The 18,582-nt window shown below is 36.7% G+C and overlaps 1 protein-coding gene across 1 annotated transcript in view; it reads left to right on the top strand.

Moving 5' to 3' along the window:
• Positions 1 to 18,582, top strand: part of LOC149539665 (mitochondrial phosphate carrier protein 3, mitochondrial-like) — a 28,122-nt gene that overhangs the window by 8,866 nt on the left and 674 nt on the right. Inside the window, exons 2-4 of the mRNA XM_089800886.1 lie at positions 9,253 to 9,614; positions 9,718 to 9,761; positions 18,224 to 18,438. Of these exons, the coding sequence (XP_089657012.1) occupies positions 9,253 to 9,614; positions 9,718 to 9,761; positions 18,224 to 18,438 (621 nt within the window). The remainder of the gene's footprint in view (positions 1 to 9,252; positions 9,615 to 9,717; positions 9,762 to 18,223; positions 18,439 to 18,582) is intronic.

The raw sequence follows: 18,582 nt of genomic DNA, 5'->3' as shown, positions 1-18,582 counted from the left end.
GAATATTTAATTGCACCAACAAAATGGAATTCGCAATGATTGTGCCTTATACAATCAAAATTTTGATTCAATAATTATACCTCCTTTACATACCAATTCATTTTCTCGCTTAGCCACTTTTTGTCCCTTATTGGCGAGTAACCTTCCACTACTAGCTTAGATTGCTTTTGGGAGGATGTGTTATAATATATAGTCCACTGATATAACAGAGTTGGGGGGGGGGGGGGTGTGGATCAGTTATACGAATAATATTACCAATAACAACTTTAAACAATCTTAACCATATGAGTAATGTAAACTGAAACCACAACAAGATACTCATACACAATAACACCAGATATGTTAACTAGGAAAACCCTTGATCAGAGGGAAAACCTCAGTGGGGATGGTACCCACAAGATGATGTACTAATATAAATATTGCTTGTTGGAGGATAGACTCTGTTAGGAGTTTGTTATAACATTTAGTACATATGAGTCCCTATTAGGGGACTTTGAATCCTTGTTAGGAGATTCCAACCCTATTAGGAGTTGTGGAAGACAGCTGGACCCACTGCCCAAACAGCTTTGAGGGCAAGAGCAACGAACCCACTGTCCAAATGATCTCTGTATTATTCCTTGTAGATTAATAGAACTGAATTGTACTTCCTTCCTCTATTTTTGTCATGTCAACCAAACTTCTGCTCCTTCTCACCTTGTAACCAGATCACGGACTGTGCATACAATAATCTTTTGGATCGCTTACATGCATTCAGTCAATGCTATGCTCCTTTTTACAATTCACACTTCAACAACAACTTCAATGCTTCAAATCACACATTACAATTAAGGAAAACATCTTTCCTTTATACCATACCTTCATAATAATTCCTTCAGTTGGCCTTAGGGCTTTCCTAATTGATTAAAATAAGATATATAATTAATTACAATTACAATAATACTGTTGGCTCACAGTCTATGCAAAAATTTACATGTGTGACTCTAGGTATTGCGCACTTGCTGACGTCATCACCTGACTATCTTCTGTCGCTGGCTGACTGCGCATCACCTTATTATATCTTGGCTAAAAGATATAATGCAAACATCAGACACTGCCAGACAGATGCTCTTTTTCTGCACTGCTCACAGTAAATGATATACAACTGCCGTACACCTTCGATTCAGACTTCGTCCTCTTAACCACGTCATCAAGACACTCTCAGGATGTCCATAACTGCGCATCACTTAACCCTTTCTCAGTTATTGCGCAACATAAGATCTCTGACTGCTATTCTTCCATCTTCTATAGAAACACTGCTATGTTGATATCAATGACAAACACAGTCATGAATGTAACATATCAATACTCTCCAATGCTTAGGATACTCCCCCAATATAGTATCATCAGCATTCATGCTAACAGGATGCTCTCCTAAACCAGCTTTTAAAGCTTCTCATCCAGCTGTTTTGTTAGTTTAAATTCGAAAGAAGAGACAGCGACCATAGATCAGAGTGCAACTATTTATGTAGCTAAACTAGGATTGTCTTTTCACAGCTTCATTAAAGCATAATTTGAGATACCCTTCAGGTGAAAAGACTAATATTCCAGTCTCTTGCTGGTATAACTTGAATCCAAATTACATGCATTGTATTATTGCTGTGTAACACTTGAATGGGAAAGGTACTTGGGTGACTTTTAATGCCTATTTCAAGAACCTATTACAGAGGGGCTTGAAAATTTGATTTTAATGATCTCGATGTTGATTGAAGTATCTGTTGTGCATGCAAAATTTGGGAAAGGTACTTGGGTGACTTTTAATGCCTATTTTAAGAGCCTATTACAGATTGGCTTGGAAATTTTGATTTTAATGATCTCGATGTTGATTGAGGTATCTGTTGTGCATGCAAAATGAGATTTCTACAATATCCTTTTCAAACATCTGGGTATCTTTAAGTATCTTTGTGAATCATTTGGCTATCTCATATGTATTTTGTCAAGCATATGATTATTTATTTAAGGTACTTGGGTGACTTTTAATGCCTATTTCAAGAGCCTGTTACAGAATGGCTTGAAAATTTGATTTTAATGATCTTGATGTTGATTGAAGTATCTGTTGTGCATGCAAAATGAGACTTCTATAATATCTTTTTAAACATTTGGGTATCTTTAAGTATCATTGTGAATCATTGGGCTATCTCATATGTATTTTGTCAAGCATATGATTATTTCTTGAAATTTTGATTTTAAATATGAAAAAATCTGCTATAGTCCTTGGTGTTTGATATAGTTTTCATGTATGTAGCTAAGATCCTCTAATAGATGTTGATGTTTGTTAAAATTGTGTTTTAATTCAGATAAAATAATGTATTTTTATATAAAATACATATTACAAATCCCGCCTTTAGCAGCCATGTGGTCCCAGTCCTAGTCCAATATACTCAAGCATGGTATTTATGACCGAAGGAAGAATTTTTTTTTTTTTTTTTTTTACAATTAAATTTGTAATGCTGCTTTTGTAAGGTTTATAATTAAAAGAAGTAGCTGAACACTATGTTATTGTTTCACTCACCTCAGGCCCTGATCCTGGTCCAATTGTCTCCATTATGGGTATGCTTTTTGGTTTGCCACGGTTTCAACATCAGGAAATAATGCTGATTAATATTAAATGTATTTCTGCATCTGCTATCTGTAGCAAAAATAAAGAAAAAAAAAACATAAGTAAAAAGTCCATAGGTTGGTTGTCTATATTTTTCATGTTGGCATTTGCAATAGCTGAAAATTCAGGGCAGGTTGGATTATTGAGGACACTGAACATTAATGACACTATTGGAGTTGTTGGATTTATGTTCTTAATAAAAGCACCTTTAAATCAGAGGAGAGACAAATGAAAAGAGTATGCAAGGGTCAAGGAAGCTGCATCCTCCTGCTAGAGTAAGAAGTAGACTTAGGCTACAACATCAGGAAACGCTTTTTAATAAGAACAAAAATTCAAAGGAGACTGTTTCCTTTGAAGCTTGTGGAAGTGGCCATAGTTGGAAAACTCGCCAAAGGCAAAAACTCGCCAAGCCTTCCAAAAGTTTAATCGGGAAAAACTGGGCAATTTAAAAAAAAAACTCAGGAAAACTTGGGAACCTAAAAAAACTGCTGAAATTTAATTAAAAATACATTTATTTTGCAAAATTTAATGAGAAGATGCATCTAATAAGTTAATTAAAGAGAATACAAAAGAAACAAGCAGAGTTTAGATATATATAAATGCATAGTGCATACAAAATTGCATTCTCATGCGGAATGCTCATGGTAAGAAGCAAAATAGTAAATAGTTTCAATTTGTCAAACTAGAAGTAAATACTAAAAGTCTAAATACATCAAGATTCAATACAATCACATCTTCCTCTTTTCAGTTGCACTAGCAGGAAAGCGAGGGGGTCTAGTCCTCAAAGAAGTGCCCCGCACTGGGATAGGGCGTGAGTTGCGTGACTGTGAACTCTGTGGTTGTGCCTCCTCGCTCGGTGTCCTGGAAGAGGATGCATCTCCTCCTATATGTGGCACTGGTAATGCCTCATCCTCTAAGCCTGAATCATTATCGTCCTCGTCCTTGTCCTCAATGTCATCCATTGTGAAATGAAAATCAGTTCCAGCATCCCCCTCCATGGCTTGCCTGTCCAAATCAGTGATCTCATCTGATGTAAACAATGGACCTAGCTCTTGTGCTGTCCAATCAGAATAAGGATCTATCTCATCTAGATCAAGTGGACTAGGTAGTTCTGAACTCTGTGCTTTTTTTATGCGCAACTTAAGATTAATAGTGCACATAAACAAGGTCATTAGCCGTTTTTGAGTCATTCTGTTTCTTTTCTTTGTGTGGATGGACTCAAACAAGCTCCAGTTGCACTCACAATGGGATGAGCTAAAAGGTTGGGATAGGACTCTGAGAGCAAATTTCTTTAAATTGGGGGTATTGCCACCCCAACTTGCCCACCAAGAATCTACAAAACAAAATATAAAAAGTTATAAAGCAATAAAAAAAGATAATCAGAAACACAACTTATCAATTAGCAAAAGTTTTAAAGTTTGATGCTTTATCTGGTGCTTGAGTAGATCTTGCTCTCTTTGTTAGCATAGAAGAGAACAAATTACCCCTCGATTCCACATAGACTTGTTCGGTCACAATAAGGTCTCTCTCCGCTTCATTGGATATCATTCTCTCAATGCATTTAGAGAGACCTTCCATGACCTCTCCATTAGGACCTGAGTAGGAATCATCAGCCCTAAAACATATAGAAAATGATATCAAGTCTTACTACACAACCTTAAAAAGTAAAGTAAAATAAAGTCTTAGTAAAATCCCAACTTCAAGGACAATCATAGTACTTGAATTTGGGGTTGAGGAAGTAGCTTGCTGCATGAATGAGTTGGTGGAGCATTTTGTTCCACCTCCTATCAATTATTTTCCAAATGGGGTCAAATCTAAGACTGTCCCCATGATCGTAACTTCTTACAGCCTCTTTGGCCCTACTCGTGGCCTCATAAAGACCTCCCATTGGGGATTCCTACCCATTACAAATGCACAAGACTAGAACCAGGGGTAGAGACATCTACATTTGAAATTTGAAAAATACAAATTAGTTAATAACATAGTAAGTTATGAATTAATAACAAAACTTGAATAAACTAAAAATATAATGTTTTGATTCTTGAAGTTACCTCCACAATTTCCTTAGCCTTTGCAAAAAAACTATCATCAAAGACAATCCATGCCACAGCCTCTCCTTCGGGCTTTTTTGAGTAAGATGAAGCAATCCAATCAGCACACACAAACATTTGTTTCAGATCCAATATGTGGTCAAGAATATTTTGCAACGTCAAGAAGACCGTTGCAAACCTTGTCATAGCAAGTCTCATCAAATCTTTGCCTTTAGTGGCCTTTCTCATCATATTGAGAACCCATGGGTGATTATAGATATATTTGGTGACCTGCTTAGCATCTTCCACAACTAAACTCACCCAATCAAGTTTTCCTATGTCCTCCAAAAGAAGGTCAAGGACATGTGCTGCACAAGGTGACCAAAAAAGTGTGGGATGCCTCTCTTGGAGGATTTTGCCTAAAAAGATTAGCAAAAAATCAATAATTAGTTACAAACTTTCCATATTTAGTATTTACAAATTACATCAAATCTAAATTGAATAATACCATAGCATTACATTCATGATTCATATTGATTCAAACATAAAAAATTAAATTTACTTGCTGCCACATATGCTGCTGCATTATCTGTGATTATTTGTACCACATTCTCTACTCCCACCTCCATGACAACATTCTCTAACATTAAAGCCAATGTGTGTGCATTTTTCACTTTGTTGGAGGCGTCAACAAATTTCCAAAACACCACATCATCTTTGCAAGCAACCAAAAAATTAATAATGGTTCTACTTCTTCCATCTATCCACCCATCAGATAAAATAGTGCAGCCATACTTCGTCCACTCTATCTTTTGGTCTTCTATCAATACTCTTGCCCTACCAACCCCATTATCAAGCAACCTACAAAATTTAGGTGTAATAAAGTGTTAGAAAAAAATAGGAAATAAGTTATAACAATTAAGATTTAAAATATAACAATGAACTGAAGTGAATCACAATTATTTACAATTACTAAATAGTAAAATACTAACCTTCCACTCGTATCCTTGCGATTAGGCGGCTTGTACCCTTTGCCCGATATTGGAATTACATTCACCATATTGACCCAATAGGGACTATCAGCAACATTCATTGAGATATTGCTGAAAAACCAAAAATCAGCTGTTGCAATATCAGTTTGCTCATGCACCTCCTTGAACCATGTAGTGCTCTCTAATGATGGTTGTGCTCCAGGCGTGTTCCTGGGCACAAAATAACTCCCTATTCTTGATGCGGATGGTGATGAAGAACTAGGACTTATAGAAGAAGTGGAACCGGTAAAAGAGACATTTTTTTTGCGGATCCGTGGGCCACGAAGAGATCTTGGTATGTTCTCAAGTGCTTCTTCTTCTTCTTGCATATCAAAAGGAGCTCCTTGAGATTCAGCTATGGCTGCCCTCATAGCTAATTTCGTCCTCTTCTTATTCAATTTTTTCTTTTCAGCAGTTGCAAGTAGGGTATTGATGAATCTTTTTTCTTCTTCAGTTACCTTGAGACAAGGATTTGAATCATGTTTCTTTATGCCTACAAGGTGGTATTTGAGGCGGTTTATGTCTTTAGAAATAATTCTTTCACATGGAATGCATATCACCTTCCCAACATCATTTGGAGCTTCATAGGTATACCGCTATGCCTTATCTCTTGCATTTTTAGGCCGAGTGCCTATATATCCAGATGGGCATGGTGTTTGTGGCCACTCTTCTTGCGGGTTTGTCATGTTTTTTTAATGCTTGACCGCTGCCCTACACTTAAATTTATAGAAAAATGAATAAACAAAGTTAAAACTTAGAAGCTAGGGTTTCAAATGATTCAAAGTTCAAACATAGAGTTAAACTTAAAATGATTTTAAATGATTTGAAATCATTTACAAACAACAACAAAAACAAAAAAACATTTGTTATAAAACTATAAAAAATTTTCAAACTATGATAAAATGAACATACCTGGAAATAAATTTGTCTTCTAAAACTGGTTAGAATCCTCTAAAATCCACTTAAATCCGCCTTGAATCACTTGCAATCAGCTAAGAATGCCTCCAAACCTTCTTCTCTCCATGCCTCAAGGCTCTAGACAATGCAAATACAACAAACAATGAGCAAAAAAATAACTTTGTGCTCTTTTTAGCCGTCACAGTTTGCGGGCCAGGAAATCGCGAGTTTTTAGTTAAAACTCGCCGAGTTTTAGCCGAGTAATCGGCGATTAATCTGCGAGTAAATACCTTTCAGCCGAGTTTTTGATTTGGCGAGTTAAGTGGCCAAAAACTCGCCGAGCTGAAAAACTCGGCGAGTGTTTGAAACTCGCCGAGTACTCAGCGAGTTTTCCATCTATGGAAGTGGCAATACGACCACTGCCAAAAATCTGCTTAGGCTTATAGATTTGTCAATATTAGGTGAAAAGAAGATGTTGGAGGGAAGAGCATGTGTAATTGTCACACTAATAATTTTTTTATGGTTGTTTTCTTTATCGTATGCTTTTATGTTTTTGACCCTGAGCTTACTCCCTGTTGTTAGGCTAAAATGTGTAATGATCAGGACTTTCACATTTTTTTGTACAAATGTACCCAATGCACAAAATATTTTCGCTGTTTTGGCTTACACAAACCTGAACCCGAACTAGTTAACTCAGACAAACAAAGGTAGTAATTGAGAAACCAAAACTGTTTACTGGTGACCATGAAGAATAATAGTATTATCCTAAGAAGACTGAAATTCTGTGGTGCTTATGATGATGTTGACATCAGTACATCTTGATGCATGGATTTGAATCCGTTTTTCACTTTTATCAAGGGAGGTATGGATTGAGTGAGCTGAAAATGTAGGAAATGGGATATCAGGTTGTTCATCGTCTCAGATGGTTTATGCGATTAGTTGTAAATTTGAACTTTCTCCCAATTCTCTCTTGTGATATTTTTCCTCCAACTGTAATGTGAAGAAAGGTGCATCTGAAGAAATATGTCTGATACGAAAGAGTTATGCCTCTCCTCCCACTTTTCGTTTATGACTAACTGCAATAGCTTGGTTTCTTCAGGAATACAATTCAGACCTTGAATCTGAAAAGGTTGAATGGTAGCTTATTCAAATTCTTTTGTAAGTTTTATAATATTCATCTGCAGTTTTGCTTATATGCTTGTTAATATTCCTTAGCCTGCTTAACTTGATTTCCCAACTCATTAACAATGCTCAAGGCTTGCCTCTGTTATTGATCTTCAGGAGAAGGTTTAAGTTTCTCCTAGATAAGAATATTTTTCAAATCTACCCAAATCCCTTCCAATTAATTACTAGTGAACATGATTGACTTGTTCTTAGTCCAGCAACCTGTTCTCAAGTGCCAGATTAGGATTTTGTTTACATTACAGTTAATCTGATTTTACTTGAGGTGAGCCCTTTCTTCACATGAAGGTCAGCCGAAAAGCAAACTATTAGACTACCTCTGTGATGTGGGAGCCTATCTGACATTGCAATCTTTGTCTTAGTTCACCTTCATCAATGGTTTCCAATCCAAGCAGCCGCCTCAAAATTTCTTGAATTACTATCCTACTTAAGGCTTCTAATGTAGCTTTTCTAGTCAATTCAAAGCTCTTCTACTCCTGCTCTGGTCATAAAAAGTAGAAAATGTTATGAGATGGCGTGAATAGATTTTTCTTCTTTTAGGATACTCAACTCCAAGCTTGCCCTTTTAATAAATAATAATTGTCTCAAGAACAGTATATTTTCAGAATTCCTTAATCTGTTCTATGATTCACCTTAACCAGATTAGCTGGGTCTTCTGAGTCTCTTTTCCCTGATTTGCACCTAGGAGCCGGTGAGAACTAGCCTCTATGAGAATCCCTGACAGCTAACTAGCCTATAGAAGCTTGATGCTAAAAGGGTAGGGGCTTATTGTCGACATGATATAGTGTATTTCAATCGCTAGTGTCTGATTTGAGAAAAGATGGCAAGATTTTGCAGTTTAATGACATCAATATTAAATATTTAAAGAATCGGCAAGAAAAGGTTATTTTTTGATTTCTTCCCTTTTTATCTTTGATTTTTTCAATTACTTTTGTTTAATCTAGTTTCCTCTAGTTATAATTAGACACTGTTTTCTGGAATACGATGCAAGATTTGATTGCACTGCATTCATGTATGACAAGTAATTGCTGGATTTAGCCTTGTATTAAATAGTTCTTGTTGGTGCAGAGGCCTTCAATTGTGCAGTCTCTTAATTTGTAATGGATTAATAAACATGTTATAGTAGGTCTGACTTTATCTCTTTTAGCCTAGCTTATGTTTGAAATCAATCCTCTGTATCATTTTCTTGTGCAAGTGAAATATATATGGGAAAAAGTTTGTGTAAAGCTTAATGGAATTGTTTTATCTTGAAGAGAAGTTTTTTCTTTTTCTTTTCTGAGTTGTATTTTGAGAGTTATTCATAAATGCAGCATTCCTTCGATAAATTAATCTGATATTAAGGATAAAAATATGCATAATGTAACAGTCTTATGCATCCCTTAGTCAGCTTAATAAATTCTGTATGTAGTCAAAATCACAGACCTATTCAATTCTTATCACCAGTTTATTCACTTTTTTTTATTGCTTTAATTTTTAGATAAATCCTGCAAAGTACAAGAGTATTGCTACTGGCTTTGGTATCCTCCTTAAAGAAGAAGGAGCAAGGGGTTTGTTCAGGGGGTGGGTACCAACTCTGTTGGGGTACAGTGCTCAAGGTGCTTGCAAGTTTGGATTTTATGAGTTCTTCAAGAAGTATTACTCTGACATTGCAGGGCCTGATTATGCTTCCAAGTACAAGACTTTGATCTACCTGGCAGGTTCTGCATCTGCAGAATTTATTGCTGATATTGCACTTTGTCCTTTTGAGGCTGTAAAAGTTAGAGTACAAACCCAACCTGGATTTGCTCGAGGATTGTCTGACGGGCTCCCAAAATTTGTTAAATCTGAAGGAGTTCTTGGGTATGTTCATTCACCTTGTTAAATGTCTTTTCAGATATCCGTAATTAGGCTATATGTAGTTTTGAATGTTTCTGAAATCATTGTATCCTTTTGCTTGTTGCAGTCTATACAAGGGTATTGGTCCTCTCTGGGGACGACAAATACCATGTAAGTACAAAATATTAGTAATTCCTCTAAAGGTTACTGTATCTGATCATTTAGTGCACTTCTTTGGTTTCCAGGGTTGTCTTGTGTAATCTAGTGAACTTTTCAATTTTTTTGCTTGGACATTAATGCACTACTGCAAATGTGGTCAATGAGGATTCTCTTGGCCATTTTTGTATGTGCATAAAGCATTTTTGTTTGTGAATTTTAGTATCTGTATCTTGTATACTTGCTCTCATCCTTCAGTCAAGCCTGATGTGCTACTTCTCTCTTTAATTAGTCTTCCTCATACCTTTGACTAATTTACAGAAGTTTCCTTCTTGTTTATGTTTATCATTAGTTAGTTTTCCTGTACTTTAAAATCATGACTAGTCATATTATTTTTTTTCTGTTTTTTTGTCTCAAGGAGATTTCTCTCATTATGTGTTTCTTATCATTTGAAATAGTATGTTTGTTTGTTGTCAGTGAATTTACAATTTTGCAGTAGACTTTTAGCTTGAATTATTTAATATATATTGGTCATGTGTTGAATTTCTAGCAGTATATGGCTTTTGAGTGGTTCTCTATAATCTTATTAGAATTGAAGTCTTTTATGCTTTGGTTTTTCTATATGTATTGTTTCTAATGTCTAGTAACATATGTCTCTTATGGGGTTGCTTTAAATTCATTTAATGTATTTAGCCTCATATACAGGAGATGTTCAGGGGTATGTCAAAGGCTGTTATTTTATTTAATTGCCGTGATGTAGGATATGCTCAAATTTTAAGGATATATTTGTTTGTAATCACCATCATGAAGAAAGCGGGCCTTACCAGCCTTTTGCTAAATCCTTAAATGTATTTGCTTTTGTTAGGCAGACACTTCTTGAAACGAGACTTCTAGAAAAGCTGAAATTCATAAATGTCTGATTCTTATGTGTGACATGAAGCATTGAAACCATTTGAAGATTCGGTGACTATCTCCATTTTTGTATCATTGTTAATGTTTTGTTTCTGTTAGGGGGGTGGCTCTGAAATAACCCCAATAGGTTATAACTTCTTCCAACACCAAAAATCTTTATACTTCAGTTGTTTGACATTTCGTTAAACACTTTGCAAGCAAGGGTCCTCTGACTGATATAACTTTTCAGATTGCTGCAGTGATTCTTGTTTGGATTTGCCTCAAAGAGAGTGCTTACAAAAGACTCCAAATTGTCTAAACAATGACCTAACATAAATATGCAACTAATTTTGGCAATATTGAATGCATATATGAGTTCTAATCATGAAAATGATCACCTACAGCCAACTGTTATTTTAACAAACAGTTGGTATGCAAGCTAATTGGCTGATAAAAATGATATATTAACGCTCAAAGACAACTATTAATGACCAGCAATTGTATCTCCTTAATTGAGAATGAGTATCCAATACAATATTCATACTAAGTTAGTCAAGACTCTTGGCATTTACAAAGATATCAAAATATGATGATTGCTGGTAAAGTAATATGCACCTACAACTGCCAATGAAAACTAATGCAACACTAAATATCTAACTTAAATACTCCCCTACAGCAGTACGCTAATCACATGCATGATTAAATACAACTAAAGCCATGGATTGCTAATACCATTGTGAGGAATGTAAAAATGAATGATATATCTATTAATGAATGATAGGTTTGATACGAAATGACAATTACAACAACACTCTATAGTGAAAAACAACTATGAAAATACACATCAGACCTGGCATATGAAGTCGCCTTAGAGAATAGATGTATTGCAATACCACTGAACAGAAAATAACCTCCTCAAGTGCCCAAGTCGTGCCTCTCTAGCTGCCGCCCCTGATTGTAGATGGTTGTAACAATTTTCTTTGCTTTTTCGAATTTGCTTTTTCGGATTGCTTTTTCGGACCTGCTTTTTTTCGGTTCTGTTTTCTCGGCTTCCTTTTTTTTCGGACTGCTTTTTTCGAATTGCTTTTTTGGGTTGCTTTTTCGGCTTGCTTTTTCGGCCTGCTTTTTCGGCCTGCTTTTTCGGCCTGCTTTTTGTACTCAAATATTTTTCTCAATGTAGCACAAATAGAAGACTGAAGTATCTTCCTCCCAGCTACAATAATTCAAGTGATATTTCACACCCTCAAAATCGCGTACCGATTGAGAGTTTTCGTTCTCAATGGCCACAAATATTTTTTCTCAATGTAGCACAAATAGAAGACTGAAGTATCTTCCTCCCAGCTGCAATAATTCAAGTGATATTTCACACCCTCAAAATTGCGTACCAATTGAGAGTTTTCGTTCTCAATGGCCAGTTGTGACTATTGCAGAAACCCTAGGCTCCACAATGCACATCAACAAACATCAACATCAACAACAACAAATCTGGATGATTAGAATGAAGCCCGGGGTGCCTATTTATTCTTTTTCCTCCACTTTCTCCAGAAGCTTTTAGAACATTATTTTATTTTATCTATTAAGTTACTTTATAAAATATTTTATAATTCAAGTCACTTTATTAAATTAATTAAATATAAAGTTACCTTTTAATATTTATTTATTTGATGACTTTATAAATAATTAACTTAATACCACTTATTTATTTAATTAAAATAATTAATTAGTCATCCTCATAAAATATTCATTATTTTGGACAACCTAATTAATTAAATTAATTAAATCAAATTGCCTCCAAAATGGGACATGACAGTCCGCCCTTTCTGAAATTGCTTGTCCCCAAGCAATGGCTGAACAATAAACCAATCAATCTGCCTAGATCCCAAATGTAGTCATGAACTATACTACTGTCAATCAACACAGGCTCTTGTAATATCCTTTGCAATATAACCAAGAAGAATCCATAATCAAACTGACAATTACAGCTCAACCAAACTCCAAAATCACAACTGCCACAGTCAGAAACCCACGAGACACAAACTCCTAGAACATCAGAACCCAAGTAAAGTGGACAAATCAAACTGCCAACACAGTAAATTCCATCAATGCATCCCACTGGCCTATACAAAATGTACAATCCAACTCTGCAACAATGGTGATCACTCCCGAATGAAACTGTACCAAGTATGGAGAATCCACACACTGTACAACTCTTGCAGTCGACACAACTCTGTAGATCACCAGCCACTATCTCATATCCATAACTCCCATGCACCGTTGATGGCGAAAAGACATCACAAGATAAACAGCAAGGAATGGAACCCAAACCAAATTTGCCTACCATCAACTCCTCAACACAAGGATAAAATGCTAACTGATGTACATACCCTGCAGTATAATGCTGATAAAAAAGAACCAACCTTAGTCAACAGCTCACCATGAACAAGTGATACAATCCATTGTGATTGATCACCACCTAAGTCAGGAGATGTCATAGCCAAAGGAGTAGAATCAATAACAACAACTACTGAAGCATCACTCCCAAACTCCTGCTCTAAGTCATGTATTATCAAGCTGTCAACCGCAGAACCTATCGCCATGTCATGCCCATCACAACTCTCATCCCGAGGCATCAAATTGTCCCATAACTGATGACAAGCACTAGGAGCCAAAGTACATCTCCGTATCATCATCTCATCAACATGGTCATCAAAGGTAAATTGATGAGCATACCTCACCGTGTAATGTCGATAGAATGCGCCAATCTCAGTCAATGGCTCAGAATGCAATCCAGATGTAACTAACTGCAATCGATCACTAACCAAGTTGGAACTTACTACTACCTCCGAAGACATCGCCAAGGGAGTAGTATTACTAGCAGGAACCATGCCAACTGCCGGCTCACCAACATCACACATGATCTTTGATACAACATCTCTAGTCTCCGTGCCGTCAGTACTAGAGGCCACCACCATGTTAGGCATACCACAACAATCTGCTGCAGCACCCAACTCAACTGAACCTGACTCTAGTGGGAACGAACTCGATATGCCAATGTTAGTATCAAGGATGGATGCATCCCCATCTCCACTGTCTTTGAAAATCTCGACCATGGACATCCTCGGATCACCAGACACCATAGCTTGTGACTGTACAGAATCAGGTAAAGACTGTAGTCGCTCTAACTCCATGGTCACCTTAGCCAAATGAAACTGTGACTCCTCGAAAGCCAACTGTGTACTCTCAAGAATCTCAGAAGTCACCTCGAGCTGCTGAGTAAGCTCGCTCACCTCATCTTCCTTGGCCAATAATGCATCGTATGCTGTACTCCCCCACTCCATAAGATAATCTCTATCGGCTACCAACTGCATATAATTCTGTCTCAGGATCCGAATAGCCTCCCATAAAGAGTGAATCTCTGTCAAGGAAAGATAATTGCCTCCCTGCTCATCACTAGTAGGAGAACCCCATCCATAAACTGCTAACAACTGACGAGCAGCATCGAAATGCTGGCAAGCGATAGCAATGTCTCGCTCACTAACTCTCAACTGACTAGACACATGATGGCACTGGCTAGACTGTCTCCTACAAACTTCCTCTGACACACTGTCTAAGGGAGTATCCTCAAAGTTACTGGTCTCTAGAGTATTACCAACCATATCCTGCGAATAAACTCCAAAGCTCATATCAACATACGGAGTATCAAAAATTGTAGCACTGCTGTCCAACTCCTCTGTACCAAAAGAAACTGCCAAGGAAGCTAAGTCTTCAAAACTACCCACTGCATCCTCCTGGATGTCATCAAGGCCAATATGATCCTGGGACTCATCTGTACACATTGCCAAATATGAAAGATCATCAACACATTCCAGCAAGAATGGTCGACTGGATATATGAACAAAGCTCAACACCGGTGTATAAAAACTAATACCAACATCGGACAAGCTGCAGGCACAAGAAAAGACAACACCGTGCAATCTGCTAATCAAATCCATGATAGCACCCAAACAATCACTGCTACCAAAAAGTGATAAAGATCTCCAGTCGACTGAATCCCAAACGCCAATATAACAATCTCGAATCCATATCCGTAAACTAGAATCAGCTGGTAACTCAAGCAAACTCCTCACCTGAGTAATATGATTAATACCAACTAACTCCACATACCTGTCTGACATTTTCCCTATATCCTGAATGTGAATGCAAGATGAACTCACAACATTATCAACGACCACATATGATCCGCTTGCCGCAGAAAACTGAGTATCAGGAGTGCAAGATGAAACTAAGCTCAGCTCCATGCCATGCTCATTCCCATGTCTCTCCCAGTCCTGTAATGCCAATGGAGTATTCATCCAAGAAGCTTGAATGTCCTCAAGCTCGCGAGAAAGCTTGTCAACTTCCTCCTCCTTTCTCCTCAAGGCATCTGAATAGTCTCCGACAAGGCTAAGAAGATAGTCACGATCTGATAGAAGATGTAAATATCTCAACTTTATCGTTCCCATTCCTTCCCTAATCACCTGTAAGTCAACACAAGAAGACTTTGCCTGAACTCCCTTATGTCGACCCTGTAACTGAATCATCCGGATGTGATCCTCTATCATATCCCGCATTTTGTCATGATGAGATAATGAAGTCAAAATACTATCTTCGCTCACCTTGAGCTGGTTGGACAAATCCTGTGAAGTACTACCAGTCTCAACCTCATATGATGAAGCATCTATCTGTGCCTGGTACTCTGTCTCAGCAAAGTCATGAATGCTCAATGTCTGCTCATCTCTACCAAGTATCTCACCATCATGCACAACAACATCCTCATAATCATCATCTGAACCCACTACGTTGTAGTCATTGCCTGTTGGAACTAAACCATCTCGAGTACCTGTGACATCACCCTTTGACGACCTGTATACAATTGTCTCAACTTGAGTATCAAGTTGACCGTTACTATCAATTTGCGTAATATCCATTCCCACTACCTTTTGAAGTATTGTGTGCCCAACATCTTCCTCCAAGCTAGTCTGATTTTTGTCCTCCCTAGATTCGGCTATATGCTGGTCACCAATTGCTGCAAACTCCTTGTAGAGGTTTCTAGATACCTCACTTGTAGAGACCTCTTGTTCCTCTTTGTCTTTGTTCTGTGATGTAGTCCTCTTAAACATGGAAACCATCAATTCATTCATCCTTTTCTGACTTTTCTCCAACCTTTTCAAATTTTGTTTAAGCTTCTTCATATCCTTGTCCCACTGCTTCTGGGTACTTGAAGTAAACATGATTAACTAATTGATTCAATGTCCAATCTACCCAACAGGATGGCAGGTCAATAGCTCTGATACCACTGAAATAACCCCAATAGGTTATAACTTCTTCCAACACCAAAAATCTTTATACTTCAGTTGTTTGACATTTCGTTAAACACTTTGCAAGCAAGGGTCCTCTGACTGATATAACTTTTCAGATTGCTGCAGTGAGTCTTGTTTGGATTTGCCTCAAAGAGAATGCTTACAAAAGACTCCAAATTGTCTAAACAATGACCTAACATAAATATGCAACTAATTTTGGCAATAGTGAATGCATATATGAGTTCTAATCATGAAAATGATCACCTACAGCCAACTGGTATTTTAACAAACAGTTGGTATGCAAGCTAACTGGCTGATAAAAATGATATATTAACTCTCAAAGACAACTATTAATGACCAGCAATTGTATCTCCTTAATTGAGAATGAGTATCCAATACAATATTCATACTAAGTTAATCAAGACTCTTGGCATTTACAAAGATATCAAAATATGATGATTGCTGGTAAAGTAATATGCACCTACAACTGCCAATGAAAATTAATGCAACACTAAATATCTAACTTCAATACTCCCCTACAGCAGTACGCTAATCACATGCATGATTAAATACAACTAAAGCCATGGATTGCTGATACCATTGTGAGGAATTTAAAAATGAATGATATATCTATTAATGAATGATAGGTTTGATACGAAATGACAATTACAACAGCACTCTATAGTGAAAGGCAACTATGAAAATACACATCAGACCTAACATATGAAGTCGCCTTAGAGAATAGATGTATTGCAATACCACTAAACAGAAAATAACCTCCTCAAGTGCCCAAGTCGTGCCTCTCTAGCTGCCGCCCTCGATTGTAGATGGTTGTAACAATTTTCTTTGCTTTTTCGAATTTGCTTTTTTGGATTGCTTTTTCGGACCTGCTTTTTCAGCTTGCTTTTTTTCGGTTTTGTTTTTTCGGCCTGCTTTTTTTTCGGACTGCTTTTTTCGGATTGCTTTTTCGGCCTACTTTTTAGAATTGCTTTTTCGGCCTGCTTTTTCGAACTGCTTTTTGTACTCAAATATTTTTCTCAATGTAGCGCAAATAAAAGATTGAAGTATCTTCCTCCCAGCTACAATAATTCAAGTGATATTTCACACCCTCAAAATCGCGTACCAATTGAGAGTTTTCGTTCTCAATGGCCACATATATTTTTTCTCAATGTAACACAAATAGAAGACTGAAGTATCTTCCTCCCAGCTGCAATAATTCAAGTGATATTTCACACCCTCAAAATTGCGTACCAATTGAGAGTTTTCGTTCTCAATGGCCAGTTGTGACTATTGCAAAAACCCTAGGCTCCACTATGCACATCAACAAACATCAACATCAACAACAACAAATCTGGATGATTAGAATGAAGCCCGGGGTGCCTATTTATTCTTTTTCCTCCACTTTCTCCAGAAGCTTTTAGAACATTATTTTATTTTATCTATTAAGTGACTTTATAAAATATTTTATAATTCAAGTCACTTTATTAAATTAATTAAATATAAAGTTACTTTTTAATATTTATTTATTTGATAACTTTATAAATAATTAACTTAATACCACTTATTTATTTAATTAAAATAATTAATTATTCATCCTCATAAAATATTCATTATTTTGGACAACCTAATTAATTAAATTAATTAAATCAAATTGCCTCCAAAATGGGGACATGACAGGCTTTCAATTAATTTAAGGTATTTTGCCTCATATGCAGGAGATGTTCAGGGTCTTGTCAGATCTGTTCGTTTATAAATTGTAATCATCATCATGAAGAGTTCTGTCTTTTTGCTGTTACTATCCTACTGCTAAAGCCTAAATTCATAAGTGTATTTGCTTTGGTTAGGCCGACGCTTTTTGAAGTGTGACTTCTAGAAAAGCTGAAAGTCACAAACGCCCGACTCTTATGTGTGACATGGATCATTGAAATCATTCTATCTGCCCACCCACCCATTTTTTTCTAGGATATGTTCATACATTGTACTGGTGTTGCTTAAACATTATGAATTCACTTTATCGCTAGAAGTTGTAATGTTGTTTCTGTTGTTTGCATGTTGCCGTACATGTGTTTTCACATGGAAACAGTCTCATTCCATTGAGAAACCGTGTTTTCTAGAGGCAACAGAAGTTGTAATTGTTGTTCCTGTGGCTTAGGTGTTACATTCCATGTAGCTTGTGCTTTTGGGAAAATATTTTTGTGCAAATAAACAACCTGTATTTTAGATTCTAATATCATTTATTTGTCACAGATACAATGATGAAATTTGCATCCTTTGAAACTGTTGTAGAGTTGCTTTACAAGCACGCAGTCCCCAAACCAAAGGATCAATGCAGCAAGCCTTTTCAGTTGGGTGTTAGTTTTGCAGCAGGATATATTGCTGGTGTCTTTTGTGCTATTGTTTCCCATCCGGCTGACAATCTGGTTTCTTTCCTCAACAATGCTAAGGGTGCTAGTGTGGGCGAGGTAATCTATAAACAGTTCAGGACTTCATTGACTTGTCCTCTTGATTGACTCAATTATAAAATGCTTGGATACTGTATGGCTCTATGATTTTATTTGTCTTGCAATTTGTTCCATATTAATTTGTATTGTGAAAATCTAATATTA

Source organism: Cupressus sempervirens, chromosome 9, assembly GCF_028749045.1.
Source record: "Cupressus sempervirens isolate cs-2001-9-10 chromosome 9, ASM2874904v1, whole genome shotgun sequence".
NCBI classification, from domain to species: domain Eukaryota; kingdom Viridiplantae; phylum Streptophyta; class Pinopsida; order Cupressales; family Cupressaceae; genus Cupressus; species Cupressus sempervirens.
The sequence above is the reverse complement of the archived record's forward strand: the minus strand, read 5'-3'. Positions and strand labels throughout refer to the sequence as shown.